At 39.9% G+C, this 18563-nt stretch overlaps 1 protein-coding gene across 2 annotated transcripts in view; it reads right to left on the bottom strand.

Annotated features, from left to right (window-relative positions):
• The window catches only part of DYM (dymeclin), a 349065-nt gene that overhangs the window by 169964 nt on the left and 160538 nt on the right, over positions 1 to 18563 (bottom strand). Inside the window, exon 14 of one of the 2 annotated variants that reach the window (XM_047696791.1) lies at positions 8014 to 8245. The exons of the other annotated variant lie outside the window; for it this stretch is intronic. Coding sequence (XP_047552747.1) covers positions 8029 to 8245 — 217 coding nt within the window. The 3' untranslated portion in view covers positions 8014 to 8028. Of the gene's footprint in view, positions 1 to 8013; positions 8246 to 18563 lie in introns of those variants that run through there. 2 annotated transcript variants of the gene reach the window in all.

Genomic DNA, 18563 nt, shown 5'->3' with positions numbered 1-18563 from the left:
TCCCACAGTCCATGGTTGTACTACTGCAATCCCCTCTAGTTTCTTGTTTTCCAGTGATTAGAAAATGTACTTGGTAGGGGAGGGGCAGCTGTCTTCCAGTGATCCATTTCTCCACTAACAGACTTTTAGTGAGCACATGTGGCAGTACATAAAAACTACATTTCTCAGCTTCACTGCTGCTAAATGTGGTCACATGATGAAGTTCTGGCCTACCAGACTTGAGTATTTCATCGCAGCTTCTGGGCATCTTCCTTAAGAGTCACCTGGTGCTTTGTCTTGCTTTTTACTCTTTGTCCCCTCCTATCTTATGGCTTGAACTTAGATGCTGACTGGGGCCATAACAACAAAAATCAGACTCTAAGGATGGTGGAGTTATACCAAAAGGAATTCCCCCAAAGGTGTCCATGCCCCAAACCCTGGAATCAATGAACGATACAAGTCAAAAGGGAACTCGTAGATGGAATTAAGACTACAGATCTTAAAATAGCTAATCCTGAACTATCCAGATATGTATAGACTAATCATATGAGCCCTTTCAAGCACAGAACTCCCTCTGGCTAGAGTCAGATGTGGCAAAAGGATAAGTCAGAGTGCTTCCAAGCATGAGAATCACTGGATGTGCCACTGGGCTTTAAGATGTAGGAATCCATGTGCAAGAACCAGAGAGAGGCTTCTAGAAGCTAAGGGAAGTTCCCCAGCTGAGTGCCAGAAAGGTAAAGGTGACCTCATTTCCACAATCACAAGGAACCGAATTCTGCCAACAACCTGGAATCTAGAAGGAGATTCTTCCCAGAGCCTTCTGATAATAGCCCAGCAGGGCCAACAGCTTGGTTTCAGCTTTGTGAAACGTGCAGCAGACATCAGCTGAGCCACAGAACTATGGAATAATACATTTAGGTTGCTTTTTAGTTTAGTTTAGTTTAGTTAGTGATGATTTGTTTTAGCAGCTAAAGGAAACTAGCACTTCCTGGAGCAGAACCTCCATCAGCCCTTGAAGGCATGCTCTGGACTTCTACTGGGAGAAAAATAAAATTCTTTCTTTTTTAAACTAGAATTGTCAGTTTTTTTCAATTATTCACAGTTGAACCTAAATTTGACTGATACACTTGATGAAATCCTTTTAACATAGCACAGTATCATCATCACCACCAACATCTAAAGAATAACAGAGGTAAAAGTGAAATACTATTTCAAGCCGTGTACACTTTATATACATATATATGTAATTACAATAGTTCGCTTTTAAAAAGACTATTTTTACTTTCTCAGTTGCAACAGAGAGATTGTGTGTTATATAACACTTAGCATGTGACCCAATTTTAAGAAAGTCTTTAAAAAATGGTGTCAGTTTGCATCACTATCAGTGTCTAGACCAGTCAGGATTAGTAATTACTTACTAGATACAATAAGGTCAGTTTACATCAGCAAAAGAGATGAAAATGGTTTGGAAGGAACGAAAAGCATAATTTCAAGCAAGCACTACATGTCACTGTGAAAGAAAAAAAAAACAAGGCTTAAAAAATGCCTAAAATCTTTCAATCATTACAAAATATTCCATTTCATGACTGCAATATAAAAACATACTAGAAGGTGAACAATGAGAGACTATGGACTCTGAAAAACAATCTGAAGGGTTTGAAGAGGTGGGGGGGTGGGAGGTTGGGGGAACCAGGTGGTGGGTATTAGAGAGGGCACGGACTGCATGGAGCACTGGGTGTGGTACAAAAACAATGAATACTGTTATGCTGAAAAAAAAATACTAGAAAACCCTCACACCACCTTTCTTCTTCATAAGGAATCAAAGACTTCTGCAAACAACATTTCAAGCTAATTCAATCTTCATTTTAACATGAAACATCTGATTTCTAGATATGTAAGGAATGCAACACTTGTGTCAAATATTTAATGATTTAGTTAAACATTTTTGGTCTTGTTCTAGAATCTTTTATTCACACTTCAGGTGTCGCTTTTGGATAATCTAAGAAATTAAAACCTTTTAATGCCTATCAGAAAGGACTTCAGTTCTCCCTTCATGTGAAGGTGGTCTGTGAAATATCCATTAGTACATAAATGGAAAAAAAAATAAAATAAACAGCCATTCTCAGTCATGTTATTTGTATTTTAGAACTACTTTGGTTTGATCAAGTATACCCAATTTTAAGAACCAGTTTCTGGAAAGAAGAAATTGATTTACAAATGGTGAGACTCAGGAAGGAAAAGAGAAATGAATTCTGTGAATTATAACAATCAATAAGAAGCAAAAACAAAGCCTTTAAAAAAAAAATCATGTAAGTAGGTGGGAGAAGGTGAAGTGTGCACCCCAAAAGGCAACTACCAAGCGCTGGGCCCCTGAGGTGGTGGATGGACGCAGCTTCAACCCCACGTACACCCAGTGGGGTCAGATCAGTCCAATCAGGTCTTCTCTTTGTTAATATCACTTAGCAAGGGGAACCAAGGACCCAGCGGTCAACCATTTGACCTTGCTCTCCCCTGACCCAGAAACAATTCTCCTTGCTGCCTAATGAAACACAAGACACACCTGAGATTTAGGGGCAGTGACGCTAGATTCGTGTCCTTGCACAGAATTCTCCTGCAGCGGCTCACTTGGGATATCCTTACGCTAAACAATATCAAGCAAGTTATTCATAAGAGTCTTCTATTGCGAGCCCAGGGATCACTTGAAGGGACAGCACCAAAAGGACAAGTTACAAACAAATGCCTGGGAGGGGTTTTGAGGTTCGTGAATAAGGAACATTACGTAATGGTCACTACCATTTTTCCCAAGCTCTGTATTTGGAGAAACGGAGGGTTGGCTAATGCTTCAATATGTTAAACATTGTTCTAAATGGTTTCCATATTGTTACTGAATCCTCACAACAATGCTACAAAATAGAAACTATTATTTCCCACATTTTATTTAATTTGAACAGCTAGCAAGAAGCAGAGGCGGGTCTCGCTCTGCCTATAATATTGCTCACTTTCATACACTGACTCTCCTACACACACAAGAATTTTCTTTCCAGAGCTGTATGTATATATATGTGCAAAAAACGTCCAAATGCATGGCATTATTTATTGGATAAATCAATGATATTTCAAAGCCATGCTATGAAACTCTCTCTCCCACCACAGGTGATACACACACAAAAAATGCTTACAAAATTATATACGCTATAGCCTGCTTTTTTTTTTTTTTAACATATACATACGTATGAATAGAAAATCATCTGGACTGTTACATACTAAGGCATTATCTAAGGATTACTGAGAAGTGGGAACTATGGTTGTCTTCAAGCTTGGCTGTATTTTTGTAATGAGTCTGTGCTGCCTTTTTTTTTTTTTTTTTTAAAGGCAGGCTCCATGCCCAATGTGGGGCTTGAACTCACAACCCTGAGATTAAGACCTGAGCTGAGATCAAGAGTCAGATGCTTAACGGACTGAACCATCCAGGTGCCCCAGATCCATGTTGCGTTTTTAAACCAAACTATTATTTTTGCATAATCACTTATTCTACAATTATTACTTAGGTGCCAGGCACTGTTACAGGTACTTGGGATCCATCCATGAGGACAAAGATTCCTGTCCCTCTGGTGCTTATGTGGTTAGAAAAGAGAAACACAGGCAGTGAAAAGTCTTGCTTTGCTCTCACCCCATAACCATTTTAATCAGTTTCTTGTGTATCCTTCCAGATTTTTTCCATGTGAATAAGGACAAATACAAACAATATTATTCCTCCCAACTTAACAATCATGAACTACACATACTCTTCCATGCCTTCCTTTCTTCGTGTGTCTCAGAGCCTATTAGTACCTGTACTTTGTTATTTAGCTGAACACTGTCTACTGGGTCGGTGCAGCACATTTATTCAAGTAAATCTCTACTGGGGCGACTGGGTGGCTCAGTCGTTAAGCGTCTGCCTTCAGCTCAGGTCATGATTCCCAGGTTCTGGGATCGAGCCCCACATTGGGCTCCCTATTCAGCGGGAAGCCTGCTTCTCCCTCTCCCACTCCCCTTCCTTGTGCTCCCTCTCTCACAGTCTCTCTCCTTCTCTGTGTCAAATAAATAAATAAAATCTTTTTATAAATAAATAAATAAATAAGTCTCTACTAATGGGATACTTGAGTTGCTTCTACCATTTTGCTTTTATCAAAAAATACTGCTCAAATAAACTTGTATACTGTCATTTTGCACAAATACAGGTATGACAGTTGGGTCAAGGAATAATGTATTTGGAATTTGGACAGACAGCACCACATGGTTCTTCAAAGGAGTTGTACCAATTTATAGTCCCACAGGCACAGTTTGAGATTATCTGGATATAACTGCACAAAGATTTTTCTAATCCAATACATAAAAATGTCATCTCGGGGAAGTTTTAAATTATACTTTTCTCATTAGAGTAAAACTGAGCACTTTAAATATATTTAAGGGTTACCTGATTCCCTTTCATATAACTTTAAAAAATCCTAATTTTTGTGAATAGGTGATCTTGAGGCAAATTGGTACCTTCAGGGTGTCTAGATGCAGCTATGGGCCTGGCTTCAATTCAAGTAGGTATTATTTTTCCTCTTTTGAGAAAATGTCAGGAAAGTGAATAGCCAGGATTAGACTATGTGGACAGTAACTGTGTCTTACTAGTTCCTCTATGTCTAGCCAAAAGGCCTGGTGCTCCCTAGATGTCTAATCAAACATCTGTGAAGTAAAGAAGGCACCAAGAAAATATTTTCTTTGGAAGTTTATAGCACAACAGCACCACCAAGGGGAGCTTCAGCTCCAGCATTCCCCCCATCGAATTTCCTGCAGCCAGATCCTAAGCCACAGCAAACACATCATCAAATTGCAGACAGTAAGACTGCTGTATAAACGTTCCTTGCAAACCATCTCTGGGTTCCAGCCCTCCAGATTTAATGGTGCCCCTTCACCTCCCTTTACAGAATGTCTGGGGCTGCCGCTGTCAGAGTGAACGTGCGGCCAGTCACACTGCCACAGGATAACCCTGCTCCATGTTTTCTCAGCCCAAAGGCAAGATCAGGCCAATATCAACCACTCAGGTGACCAGCAAGGGCAGCGACGTGAGCATTCACAGGCCAGGAGCTCTGCCCACTTACTCCAAGTGAAGGCACCATGACTGGAAAGTGGGCATTTCCTTCGGAACAAAAGAAACTGAACACAGGCAAAAATCTAGGGAGAGGACGTCTATGTCAGATGTAGATTAAGCAAGTAAAAAAGAAAAATGCAAAGATAGCATTTGAATGAATTCAGCTGAATTTTCTATTTTGAAGAGAAATAAAAACATTGATCTTAAGCCTAGAATTTAAGACTGAAAGTAGTCATTCATTTTTCCCGGCCACACTGGGGAATAATTTTTGATGGCCCTGTGACAGGTAGAACCCAAAGATGGCTACAAAGGAACCGAGCCTCCCTGTGTTTATGTCCTTTTGTGGTCACCTCCTTTTGAATCCGGGCTGGTCCCGAGACCTGCTTTTGATAGATAAAATGTGGTAAAAGTGATTTTCTAGGATAGATGAGGTAGGTCAGTTTCTGTCACTCTTGGGATGCTTCTCCTTTTTTTAAATTTAATTATAGTCGACATGAATATATTACTTTCAGGTATACAACACAATGATTTGGTATTTAGGGGATGTTTCTTCTTGTGAGAAGACCAAGCTGGCATGGAAAGGAATGAGTGGCTCTAGTCAACATCTCGACAGGACGCCCCCCGCCCCCAGCAAGCTAACAGCTGGCATCAACTATCAGTCATGAGCCAGGGCTACACTGGACATCCAGCCCAGCGGCTGTCTAGCTACAAGTGTGTAAGAGACTTCAAGCGAGCATCACTCAGCTAAGCAATTGCTCCACAGCACTGTGAGACGGAATTCTAAATCATTGTTTTAAGCATCTAACTTTTGGGGTGGTTTGTTACACAACCATAAACAACCAAAACATATTTTATAGCCACGCCCAGGCAAAATGAGCAATGAATTTATCAATTTAGTACAGTAACATTCCCAGTTTCTGACTTTTAAAGGAAGAGACCAGGCCCTCTCAAGGGGGAATAAACATGATTTATGTATTCTGTGTATTCCCTTTCCCTTCCAACCCCTTGATAACTATGTTCTCAATAAATATTTATTAAATGGAAGCATGAATAATACAAAATTGCTAACTATTGATTATATCTATGGAAGGAAGTAAGAGCATAATTAATTCGGAAATAGCAGATACTTAAAAGTATATACGATGAACTCTGTAATACAGACACGTTCATATTCACTCCTATCCCCCATCCTCTGAAAGGGTATTAGAGCAATGGTTCTTTTTTTTTTTTTTTTTAAGATTTTATTTATTTATTTGACAGAGAGAGATCACAGTAGACAGAGGCAGGCAGAGAGAGAGAGAGGGAAGCAGGCTCCCTACTGAGCAGAGAGCCCGATAGAGCAATGGTTCTTAATCTCAGAGCCCCTTTAGACTCCTAAAAAAATTATCGAGGACTCAAAAGCTTTCCATGTCAAGATTATACCTATAAGAATTAACTAGAATAAAAATAAAAAATGAGAAATATAAGAAATATTTAATTCATTTAAATCTAATAGTTAACACATTACATGTTAATATAAATAACATTTAATAAAAAATAACTCCTTTTGAAAACAAAACAAAATGTCTGAAGAATAACACCATTTTCTATTTCTGAAAATCTTTTTACTGTCTGGCTTAACAGAAAACAGATCCTCATTCCTGCTTCTTAAGACAATCTTGTTTTAGTTGAAGCATATTAAGAAAATGCAGTCTTAGACTATATGTACTTGGAGAAGGCAGGACTTTTTTTTTTTTAGATTTTATTTATTTATTTGAGAGAGAGAGAGAGCGAGCACACATGGGCACAAGCAGGGGGAGGGACATGGGAGAGAGAGAGACAGACTCCATGCTGAGCAGGGTCCACGGACCCTGACATCATGACATGAGCCAAAGGCAGACGCTTAACCAACTAAGCCACCCAGCCACCTAGTGCTGGAGGACTATTTTAATGTCCTTTCCAGAAAATTGTACATATTCTGCTTAGATACTATAAAAAAAATTCAAGTGGTAGTTTCTTAAAGATTAGTTAAGATATGGAATCAGAAATAGTAACAGAAGATTTTTTTGAGTCTTTTGCATTAAGACTCATTGGTCTCTTTGTACATTCAATGAATCTTTTCACCCATGCTTAATTTTGTAACTTCATGCTTTGGCCATCTGAAAAATATTGGTTTGCTGAGTTATACAGAGCTCACAAATATTGATACATTTCATCACACAACAGCCCAAATTGCCACACTTACCATCATCTTGGATCTCATCACAAATGTCTTTAATTATTGGGAAGCTGTCAAACCCGTGACCCCAATATGAGTTTTTTAAAATTCTAATTTTTGCCTGTAAGTTCCAATTTTATCATTGGCAACCAACACTAGTGGTTGTTTTCTCTGAAGCGACAGGCTCCTTTTATTCACTTTTACGAAAATGTCTGCCAAGCCTAAATAACCACAGACTGTCACTCATTCTTTAACATAAAAATGGTATCTTGTCCCAAAAGTGGCTAGTTTAGTTCACAACACAATCAGATACTCACATTCCTTAAGACAACCACAACAGCTCAATCTTAATGGTAGAAGTGCTTTATGTCCATCCGTTTTACCACACAAAATATCTCAAAGACATGTATCCAAAGGTCAAGATTTATCACAACTAATCAGTTTTACTATGTCACCAAGGACATAAAGTAAGAGTGGTTTTCACCCCTTTCACTGCAAGTATGAGGTTGTAAAAAATACAGGGAGTACTGGTACAATTCATGGCCATTTGCCCTGACTTGTTGTACCCCAACTTTGCTTCTATAATTACTGGTTCAAAATGTCAGCACAGTGGAAATGCCAAATGACCCTTATTATAGAAATAGCTTAGACCCCAGGGAACCTGTGTGGTCTGTGGACCATACCTTGAGAACCTCTGCATTTGCGTGAGCCAAGAAAGAAGACCATGGAAACTCTACAGCGTGGACATTCCACTCTTTTCTACCAGAGAATCTGAGTTTAATGTGGTTGACACCTGTTCCTCCTCTCCAATAGTTGTCAATGCCAGGTAGGCCATAAAGAGAAGCACGAACACTTCTGGGCTCAGGTCACACCTGGATTCCAATTTCAGCTCCATCGCAGCAGGCGGAAGAGTGTGGTGACTCACATGAGTCGCCAATGACTGGCAGTATCTGATACGTGACAGATACATAGAAAATATTTGATACATGATTAAATGATCCCCAAATACCTATCCTTGTTTTATTTTATTTTTATTTTTATTTTCAAGATTTTATTTATTTGTCAGAGAGAGAAAGAGCACAAGCAGGTAGAGGCAGAGAGAGAAGCAGGCTCCCCACTGAACGAGGAGCCCGATGTGGGACTCAATCCCAGGACCCTGGAATCACAACCTGAGCCCAGGGTAGCCACTTAACCAACTGAACCACCCAGGTGTCCCTCTATCCTTATTTTAAAACAATCACATATCACGTTATAAAATATTCTGTGAAGAATCAGGATATGTTTTGAATCTCAGTGACTGAGTGGTTCTAAGTGAGAAATTTAGAACGATGTACTAAGGTACCATTATTATGTTAAGTAAATAATGTACAATGTTCTTATGCTTCAATATGATCTTGTCTGACTAATAAAGGTAAGAAAAAAGGCACGTTTTAGATGGAAAAACAACACTAATGGCCATGTCATATCGGGTTCCTACAGATGTTCATCTTAATTTGTGGTCCTCAAACCCAGAAAGCCCCTCAGATCTTTTTTAAACAGGGTTCCTAATTAAGTGTAATTTTGTCATCAATTAACTCCTCTCCTACATGGTTAGAAAGGTCTTGGCTATGTGCCATCCTTGGGGAAAATTGTCACTCATCTTGTTCTCCACAGGGAGATTCTCTCACTGAACCCCAAGTGACAAAACTTGCGAGATGATAGGAACTGTCTGAGACCCCACAATTCACACTCCAATCTTCTCAGCTGCTACTAGAAGATCGGCAATGGTTTCTTAAAAACAAGGGGATCACAGGCTTAGAAAGGTTGACAGCAACTCGCCCAAGGCAGGATATAATAATAAATGTCTTGTACACAGATTATTTGCATGCTTTTAGTTTAAAACTTCCGTTTTAAGAAGCACTTGGCAATGGAAGGTAGTATATTGCGGATGAAAGACAGATGAAGGTTTAAATCCCAATACTGTACTGTCCAGCAAGGTGATCTTAGATAAAATTATTTCTCTGAGATTTAACTTCTTCTCTATAAAATGGAAACAGCAACACCCATACATCAGATAACACAAACAACACTGTACAGGGCCCAGTACGTAGCGCATGGCAGAGACCAACTGTACAAAAACCCTGAAGTGGTCATCCATATGGCATGCTGTTTCTACCTCACCAGTCGCCAGGAGATTTTAACTGTTTCAATCCAATTAAAGTGTCAGAATGTCATCATTCAAATACCTCCTGAGCCACCAGGAACAAGGCCTACTGCTGTCTGTCATTTAACCAGGAAGATTAAGCACCTGGTGATTGCTATTCGTAAAGTGATTCACATATAATAACTCATTTATTCCCCCTGACAGCTCTGGGAGGATATGCCCAGTTATAAAAGAGGAAACTGAGGTGTTTTAAACAAATGCACAACTGTGACTGCTTGAAGCATTCATTAATGTCTACGATAGAGAGTACTTCCCTACCCTCCCAGCAGCTACCTTTCCTCACCTCTCTCTTCCTCCCTTCCAGGAGGCAGTCTCTCCTCCCTTGCGCGGCCCTGTCCCCGCTCCATGGGATTCTGCACGCCCTTCCACTAAACACACGAGTCAAACTCAATCTCCGAAACTTCTGTTCACTCCTATTTATCCTATTCACACAACCCTTATTTCTTTGTCATGGAAAAGGTGCTTTTTACAAAATGTCCGTGAAGCATGTGCAGTTCACCAAAAGGAAAATGTTTCCTAAGTCACTTTATTTCTCTTATCTGGCCTTACCATTTTCTAACATATCAGGTATCACACTTATGTGAGAAAAGGGAGGGGGAGAGAAAGAGAGAGAGAATACAGGAGCATAAATGGCATGCCTTTTTTCTCTCTTTTGTTCCAGGAAGAACACTAGGCAAGGAGCTGGGAGACGTGCTTTCTACATCTGCCTCGGCCACAGCATTCCCTTGGACTAGTGACATAATACATCTAGGTTTCAATATTTCTGTGTGTAAAACATGCAAACTTATCTTGGATGTTCTATAAAGGTCCTTCTAAACCTAAAATTTTGTGACTTGTGTTTAAAACCAAGATATTCTGTTTAGGTCAAAGCCACTCAAAAACAAGGCTTTCAGGGCCGTGCTAATGACAAAGACACCTGAGCAGGAGATTCATTATGACACATGACAAAGCTGTGGTGGTGAGGCCATTCAATCCTTTACTACTTCTTCTAAGATACATAAATCCAATCCTTTGGCAAGTGACATACAAAACCTAAAATAGTATCAGCTAGCTACCTGAATAACACAGTGACCGGTTTTTCCAACTGGCAACAGGAAGGCATAACTAGGTAAAGACTGTAGGGACATAATTTCCCATGGGCCTCTTGAGTTTCTACAAATCTTGAACGCAGAGGCATTGCTGACCTTGTGCTCTGGACCATCTTTCCATGGATGTCTGCAGAGCAAACAGATGTCAAAGGTGGAGACAGTGTCTCCCTCTAGAGTAGAGGGCGGTTTGTTTGCTATCAAATACATTAAAGATGTCTCCATGCAAAGGCTGGGCAGGTTTACATAGAGCCTATAATAAAAGATCGGAGTTTCCGAAGCTCAGGGTCCCTCTTCTGTAATGCAACCCACTTGCATGTACAGATGTCACCTTTGTCACACTGCTCTGTGAGCATGGGGAACCACACAAGAAAATGATACTCTGGCTCCTCCCACTACTGTGATTAATAGGCTGTCCTTTGTCTCTGACCTAAGAATACGAGTCTCTACCAGGACCCATGAGGCTGTGGGATCTAATCTATTATCTTATAAGCTGGATAAAAAATCTCAAATCCTTTATAAAAGATAGGAATAGGGGCTTAATAATTCATGGCTAAAGGACAAAGTATGAACTCTCCCTATTACCTCTACAATATGACTACAACATTCTATAAAGCTCTATGCAAGTTATTTCAATGTTTAATACCCCATGTGACAATTCTGTTCATAAAAGTCTGTACTTCTAAGAGAAATTCAGATAAATGTAGGCCATGCTACTTTAAAAGCTGGTATTTTGAATGGGCCAGCAGTCTAAACCAATTGAAATTAAACCAATTATGAAGTTATCACATGTCCCATCAAGTCTACTGAGACACTTTTATTGTAAAATACTAGCCATCTCTGATAGTTAGAAATTTTCTATTGGAAACACAGATTTTCAACTGGGAGCTACATGCTCTCAATGTAACTTCTTAAGAAAAGGCTAAACTAAAAAGCAAACTATGTCAGATTTTGGTTTAGTTACCTTCAAAGGAGCACTAACTCCAGGAAGTGCAGGAAGACAGATTTTCAAGGCAAAACATTTTTCCTTCCTTTCTTGGCTACTGTTATGCCAACATCAAATAAGGATCGGCAAAGTCCAAAGCCACGGAGAAGGTGAAAGTTCTTTATTGCCTGGGCATTAGGCAAAAACCACTTAATTTTGTCTTTTAAAATAAATTGTTTAAGTTTAATAGAAGTACTTCCACTGCAAAACTACTGCTCAGATCTCCTACCAATGTAAAGCATATTCTTGAGAACTCTCTATATTCAGTGAAGTTTTCATTTAGTGAAATATTTGGGAAATACAGGCAATGTGATGATTCTTTGGGCAAGGATTCAGAATCCAGGAATATTAACAGGGTGCAAGAAATTTTTTTGTAGAGATGTCATCCAGATTTATTTTTAGGTTAAAATTATTTTTAAAATGTCATAATACTGTAATAGAAAAAAGAGAGCTGTTAAAGACTTTGCAAGCCTCTGATAACTCTCGCAGCACTCACATGAAGTGCACATATGCTATTTTAGAGATGGAAAACAGAACTCACCAGGATTTCGGAACAGAACTGAACTATTTCTTATAACCCTTAATATCATAAAATTCCTCCCCTAAAGAAATAATTTCCTGACTACAATGATATCAGATAATGATAAGCATACAAACTGAATTAAAGATTTGAAAAATAAAACCAATATGAGTATAAACTAACAATTTCTAGATACAATGAAGGGCACTAGGCTGAAATTAAAATGTAAAATATCTCAAGGAGAACTTCGGCAGTGGTAGTAGGCACACAGCAAAAGTTGGTAATTACTTAAGTGAATTAAAAATAAATTCTAATGTCAAGGATTAGGTGGAAGAAAAATATTAGAGTCAGGGTGGAAAGATACACAGTTCTTGTCCTCTTTTCCACATTCACCTCCCAGGATAATATCTGCAGGACCTCAACACATCCGTACCTTCCTCAACTAGCAGGTTTAAGAAGGAAAGAAAGAAAGAAGAAAAGATTTTCCACAGTCTTTGCAACTATAACTCTATGTATTTAGCTATATTATTGGAAGGAAGTTGAAATGAGGCGTGAAAGTGGCAAAGGGAATGATCAACAAGGGCTTGGTCTCCTTATGGCAGAGAACCATCCGTTTAAGAAAACCCCCAGCAGTTTGGATACATGATCCCACGGCAGGTGAATTACTCTCAGAGACAATGCTTCGTGGGTCTCACTCTGCCAGTGCCATGCAAGGAACACAGGCTTTTAATCTGGAACATTCGACAGTTGTGTTGCACCAACACCCTAAACTATTTAAGCCTTCAGTCTTCTACTAGTCTTAAATATAACAAAAAAGAAACAAGTGGTGAGATACTAATGGTGACAGGTATGAACTTACCATTAAACGGACCTTATTTTAAAAGACAGTCCTCCTGAAATATCAGAACCAAGAGAAATAACCTATAGGCTACTATATTATATATCTGAGTATTTTATGTTGTGTAATATAAATTCATCCCAACAACAAACAGACCATTTGCTTCTTAATAGTCTCTTGCATGTTTTCAGTTCAATGTATTGTTTGGTGCAGAAAAAAGTATCAACCCATGAAAACGTAATTCAGTGAGGACAGCAGTGAGGAAGCCTGACGTGGTAAGGTAATACCAGGAAGTATTATTAAAAGCAAACTGTCTATTTTCCTTTGAGTCCATGAGCCATCCTGAAAGATCTTTATTTGTCCAAAACACTAGAGCTAACCACTCAGAGTTAAATAGTCAGCCTGGTTTTTGCCTTCTTCAGAAGAACGCTGCTTGACTACAATGTCTATTGTTACATATGCAGAGCAGAACAAGGACGCTTACATAAACTGACAGCTTGGGGTTGGTTAGACAGACAGAAGAAGGAGAATTTGCAAGAGTCTATGTTCATTACTGGTGGCTGTAAATGGTAAGAAAAAGTAAAAGCATAAATCATGGATTGAAGAATTTTTAAATTCTCAAATTACATGATTAGAATTTACCCCCCCCAAAACTCCCTCTTACTACTATTAAAAGTCATAATTAGAAATCTAACCTATGCTTTATACTATTTTATTGTCAAGAGGTTTGAAAGACCAGAACATTTTCGAGGCTCTGTACAGTCATCAACTTCCCTAGTTCCAAGCAGCAGGAGGTAGATACAAAATGCAGCCCAAGACCAGTCGACTTAATAAAGTCTCAGAGTGATGGCTGCCAGAACTAAGCCTAAAATCTCAGACACCAGCCCACCCTCTAAGAATCAGTCATTAAGTACTTATTAAAAGTCTACAGTGTGCTTATTTGAGAGTTGATCTCCGTAAAGGAATGCAAAGAAGTATAGCACATATCTTTTCTTTCCAGTAATTGCTACTCTGCTTAGGCAACAAGATTCGCAACTTCAGGCTAGGCCTGTGTGTCACAAGTACCTACACTGGTCAGGTCAAGACATTCAAGTTCTCTCTCTCCAACACCCACCTTGGGAAGGAGCCGCATTCTCCAACAGGTAACTTTCTCCTTTCCTGGCCCCTTGTCCCTGCTCTTTGCCCAGAAACCGACTGTGACCCAGGACTTCCAGGAAGCGATAAATAGGGCTGGTTGGGTCCTTCCTCTTTGTAATCTGAATAGGGAAACAGGAGCTATGGGAGGGTGTGGGCAGGCAGGGCAGGGTGTGTCGTGGTAGGAGGTTGGCCAATACAAGTTTAAGATAAAACATAACAGGGGCAAGAACAAATATTAACTTCACTTAACCCCCACCACATCCACTGAGAGAACAACTACTGTCACCCCGTCTTACCACAGGGAAGCTGCTGCACTAAGAAGTTAAGTAACTTCTCCAAGGTTCCAAGCTGGCGGAAAACGCTCTACAGAAGGAAGAGGTGATACCAGGAACTGCCTCAACTTTTTTTCCAGGTCCAGACTACATTTTATTCTGACACAGAAGTGTGGCTGTGAAAGGACAGGGAACTGCCATGACTGGGTGAGGTCAGAGCAACAGACACCTGCCAATACGCTACAAGGAGTAATGGACGACTGCACGCGCGAAAGGCAGGACCCCAATGATTTACTATAAGGCAGGATTCCTCAGCCTCGGCACTACTACATTCTTTGGTGTCCTGTGTATTATACGATATCCCTGGCCTCTACCCGCTAGATGTCAGTAGCCATCTCCTCCCTAGTTGCAGAAGCCCCCCCCAAAATCCCAATCAAACCAACCAAAAAACCCCACAAAACAATGAAAAAGCAAAACCTTATTCCAGACATTGCCAAATGTCCCCTAGGGACAAAACCCCCCACGGCTGAGAGCTACTGCTCTAAAGAGGTTGAATTGTAACCTCTGGCAAAGGGAAGCCATGGACTGATTTTAAGCACAGAGAGTCATTTTGTCAGATGCGCTTTTCAAATGGAAGCGGCAGTGCAGAGGCCGACCGTGGCAGACGGGTAAGGAGGCAACGGACCAGGCAGGCTAGTGACACAGTACGGCTGAGCATGGTGGACATGAGGACCAAGGCAGGCGTGGTGAAGGACACAGGGCATAGATGAATGCAAGTTTCAATGGCACTGTCAGACGGAACTTCTCCAGGACACAAGTGGATAGAGCATTTAAAGGAAAGGGAGAAATGAAGGAGAATTACTTGTAGGGTTCTAGTGTGGTTATTTAGGTGGCTGGGATGAGGGCTATCACACTATTACCTAGGACGGGGAATTTAAAAGGAAGAGCAGGTTTGAAAATGAGTTGTTTTCAACCTAATAACAATTTGAGTTAAGTGTGGGATATCCGGGTAGTGAGGTTAGTAGAGTTCGTGTTCACTCAGTCGACACTTACATAGACTACATGGTACGTGCCGGGGCCTCTACAAATATTAACTTCACTTAACCCCCACCACATCCACTGAGAGAACAACTACTGTCACCCCGTCTTACCACAGGGAAGCTGCTGCACTAAGAAGTTAAGTAACTTCTCCAAGGTTCCACAGCTGGTAAGTTTTGGAGCCAGGATCCCCAACTCAGAGTCTGTGCTCTTAGCCACCAAACTGTGATGCCTGCCTCAGGAAAAAGGACTGTGAATGTAGATTTGGATGGTTTTCTGTACACAAGGCCTGGTAGGTGAAGTCACAGGCATGCATGTGAACTCCTAGGGAAAATGAGCAAAGAGAGAAGAAAAAACCAGCATAGCATGAAATACTGAAGGAAAGTTATGCTTTAAGTCAAAGGCGAAGCCAGAGGAAGGAGCCAGTCAGGGAGATAGCAGGGTCAGTAGACAAAGTCTTAAGGGCAGGAAATAAGTAATGACGTCTTTGTAATCCCTGATAAACCCTTGCATATAATCTACACTTTATAAATGTTTTTAATTAAGTATAATTCCAAATAATGATAACAAATGCTCATACTTACAGAACAGTCAAAAGACTTTAGAGTTGAACAAAACTCAAATCATACATGCTTGAGATTTTTCTAAAATACCAAAAGTTTATGGGGCGCCTGGGTGGCTCAGTGGGTTAAGCCGCTGCCTTCGGCTCAGGTCATGATCTAAGGGTCCTGGGATCGAGTCCCACATCGGGCTCTCTGCTCAGCAAGAAGCCTGCTTCCCTCTCTCTCTCTCTGCCTGCCTCTCCGTCTACTTGTGATCTCTCTCTGTCAAATAAATAAATAAAATCTTTAAAAAAAAATAAAATAAATAAAATAAAATAAAATACCAAAAGTTTATAGAAGATAGACTGTCAGTGAATATGAAACAATAGCACAGAAACCATATGAAATCATTCCTTACATTTATGTCCAGCTAAAGCAGCTCTGAGAAGCTTTATTCACACCCTACTTCACAGCAATGTAACATGTTACTCTATTTTGCATTTTGTTGAAGATCACAGGAAATATTGGCTCTTCTAGGTTTTGCAACTGACAAATACAGAACTGTGTGGTCTCTTCCTAAAACAGGATTTAGAAAATGTGTATATGAAACTGATTACTTCTCACTTGAAGGAGTTACTGGAGCATCTGGTGAATCTTGAGCTGTACTGCTATAATGAGTCTGTGTATCTAAACAGCGCTCGTTAGGCATTCCTCATCATACTTTACAATCCTATACCCTAAACACAAACATTTAGGAGGAAATGAGTTTCCTCAAGATGAAAAAAAAGTTGGCCCCCATTTCCAATTCAAAGCAAGTATTTCCCACAGGGATAAATCTTGATTTCCAGGTCCAAACTCAGAGTGTTTTCCAACCTTTACCATGTATAGAAATCATCTGGTAATCTTGCTACAATGAAGGCTCTGATTCAGCAGGTCTAAAGCTGGGCTGACACTTGCATTTCTAACAGGGCTCTCTCCCCTCCTGGATGAAGATGTCCATCTACACGGGCAACTCACGTGTGACCCCTCGAGCCAGGAGCACTGGCAGCACTTGGAAATTTGTCAGAACTTCCAGCCCTCTATGGGACAAACACACCATACTGACATCAGGGGCTGAAACTGATGACGCCAGAAACTTACATTCAATTATTTCTTTTAAAATCCATTTATTTACAACTCATTCATTCACAGTTTTCTTTTTTGTTACTGAAGATCGGACCTTCTTTTCTCTCCATTCCTTCCATTATCCTAAACTGTATATCTAATAGTTAAGCACCTTCCACAAGGCAGCCCCAGCTGGTTCTTCCAGGCTTTTCTCTTCTAATCCCTACATAGGTCCACAACATGCCAGTTGAATGGAACTGGTTATTTTCTAAACAGAATGTCCTTTATCACACTCCCTCCTGTTCTGTGTTGTTGTGGTTGGTGCTTTTCCCCATCAGGCCAATCTCGAGAGTCATCTCTCTCTACTCACTTTGCCAGATTTCTCAGGGAGATGTGATCTCACCATTCTCTGAGCCAACTACTCACCCTCATCTGAGCAGTTTTTCTCTCATTCTAATACTTACTGCATTCTGCTGTACACATGTATATACTTGTCTTATCTCGGCTACTGAAGTAGAAGCTACCTGGGGGCAGGAATTTTTAAAACTAATTTGGATATACTTTGCAGGTGTAACACAGTTCCTCACTAATACAATGTTAAATAAAACCCTATTAGCATCAAGTAAAGCAGTATTCCTTATTGATGATAAACTTGATCTAAATATTCCTAGGTCACAAATCCAAATTCTATTTTCTTATTTCTCCAAGTACAACTGGTTTTCTGCTTTACTCATAACAGACAGAAAACTGTGCATGGTATTTTATTCGCTTCTCAACTCTTAATACCTAGAAAACTTTTATTTAATCTTGCTTGACACATGTTATCAGAACATAAATTGTAAACCAGTTAATTTGCCAATTTCATACTGAACAGGCCAAATGTTGTTGTATCCGTTGAGGAAAATGAATCCTATACTGAAACCTTCCCCAAACCATTATGAAGCTCCACATACACACAAAAAAGGAGACCACAAAATAGCACAATATCACTGAATCTCTCTCGTTAAATCTCTGAACTACAGCATAGTAACAAAAATTTAATATTTAGAAACTAAAGACTCTTCAGAAGACCTGGAAGAATCTGAGGCATGAGGAGATGCTATTTGTGCTTTAAGTCATCACGTTAGTGTTAGTACAAAGTTAGTCAATAGACAATCACAAAAGTACAAACCCAAAAAGTAATCCAATATAGTATTAAGACCAACCTAAATTAAACAGTGAGTCACTGGAAATATCCTCTGCTAAATTCTGAGGATAAATATAGAGACCAAGAACATAAGTTAATGCGGAGCAACTGCTAAAGAAGAGGCCAGGTCAATGAGCATCTCCCACCAATGGATGCCAGGTGAGATCAGAGTTTCAAAGTGATGTGGACTTGCAATCACCGCCAATGACTGCAACACAAGACCTCATCATCAGAACCGCACTGGGCCAAAAGCAAGACCCAGAGAAACAATCTGACTTCACTGACTTATGAAACAAATGTTCTATTTGAGAGCCACTACAACAATGTACTTTAAAGACCAAAAAGTATCCACACATGT

Source organism: Lutra lutra, chromosome 12 (assembly GCF_902655055.1).
Source record: "Lutra lutra chromosome 12, mLutLut1.2, whole genome shotgun sequence".
NCBI lineage: Eukaryota > Metazoa > Chordata > Mammalia > Carnivora > Mustelidae > Lutra > Lutra lutra.
This window is presented reverse-complemented; position numbering and strand designations above follow the sequence as displayed.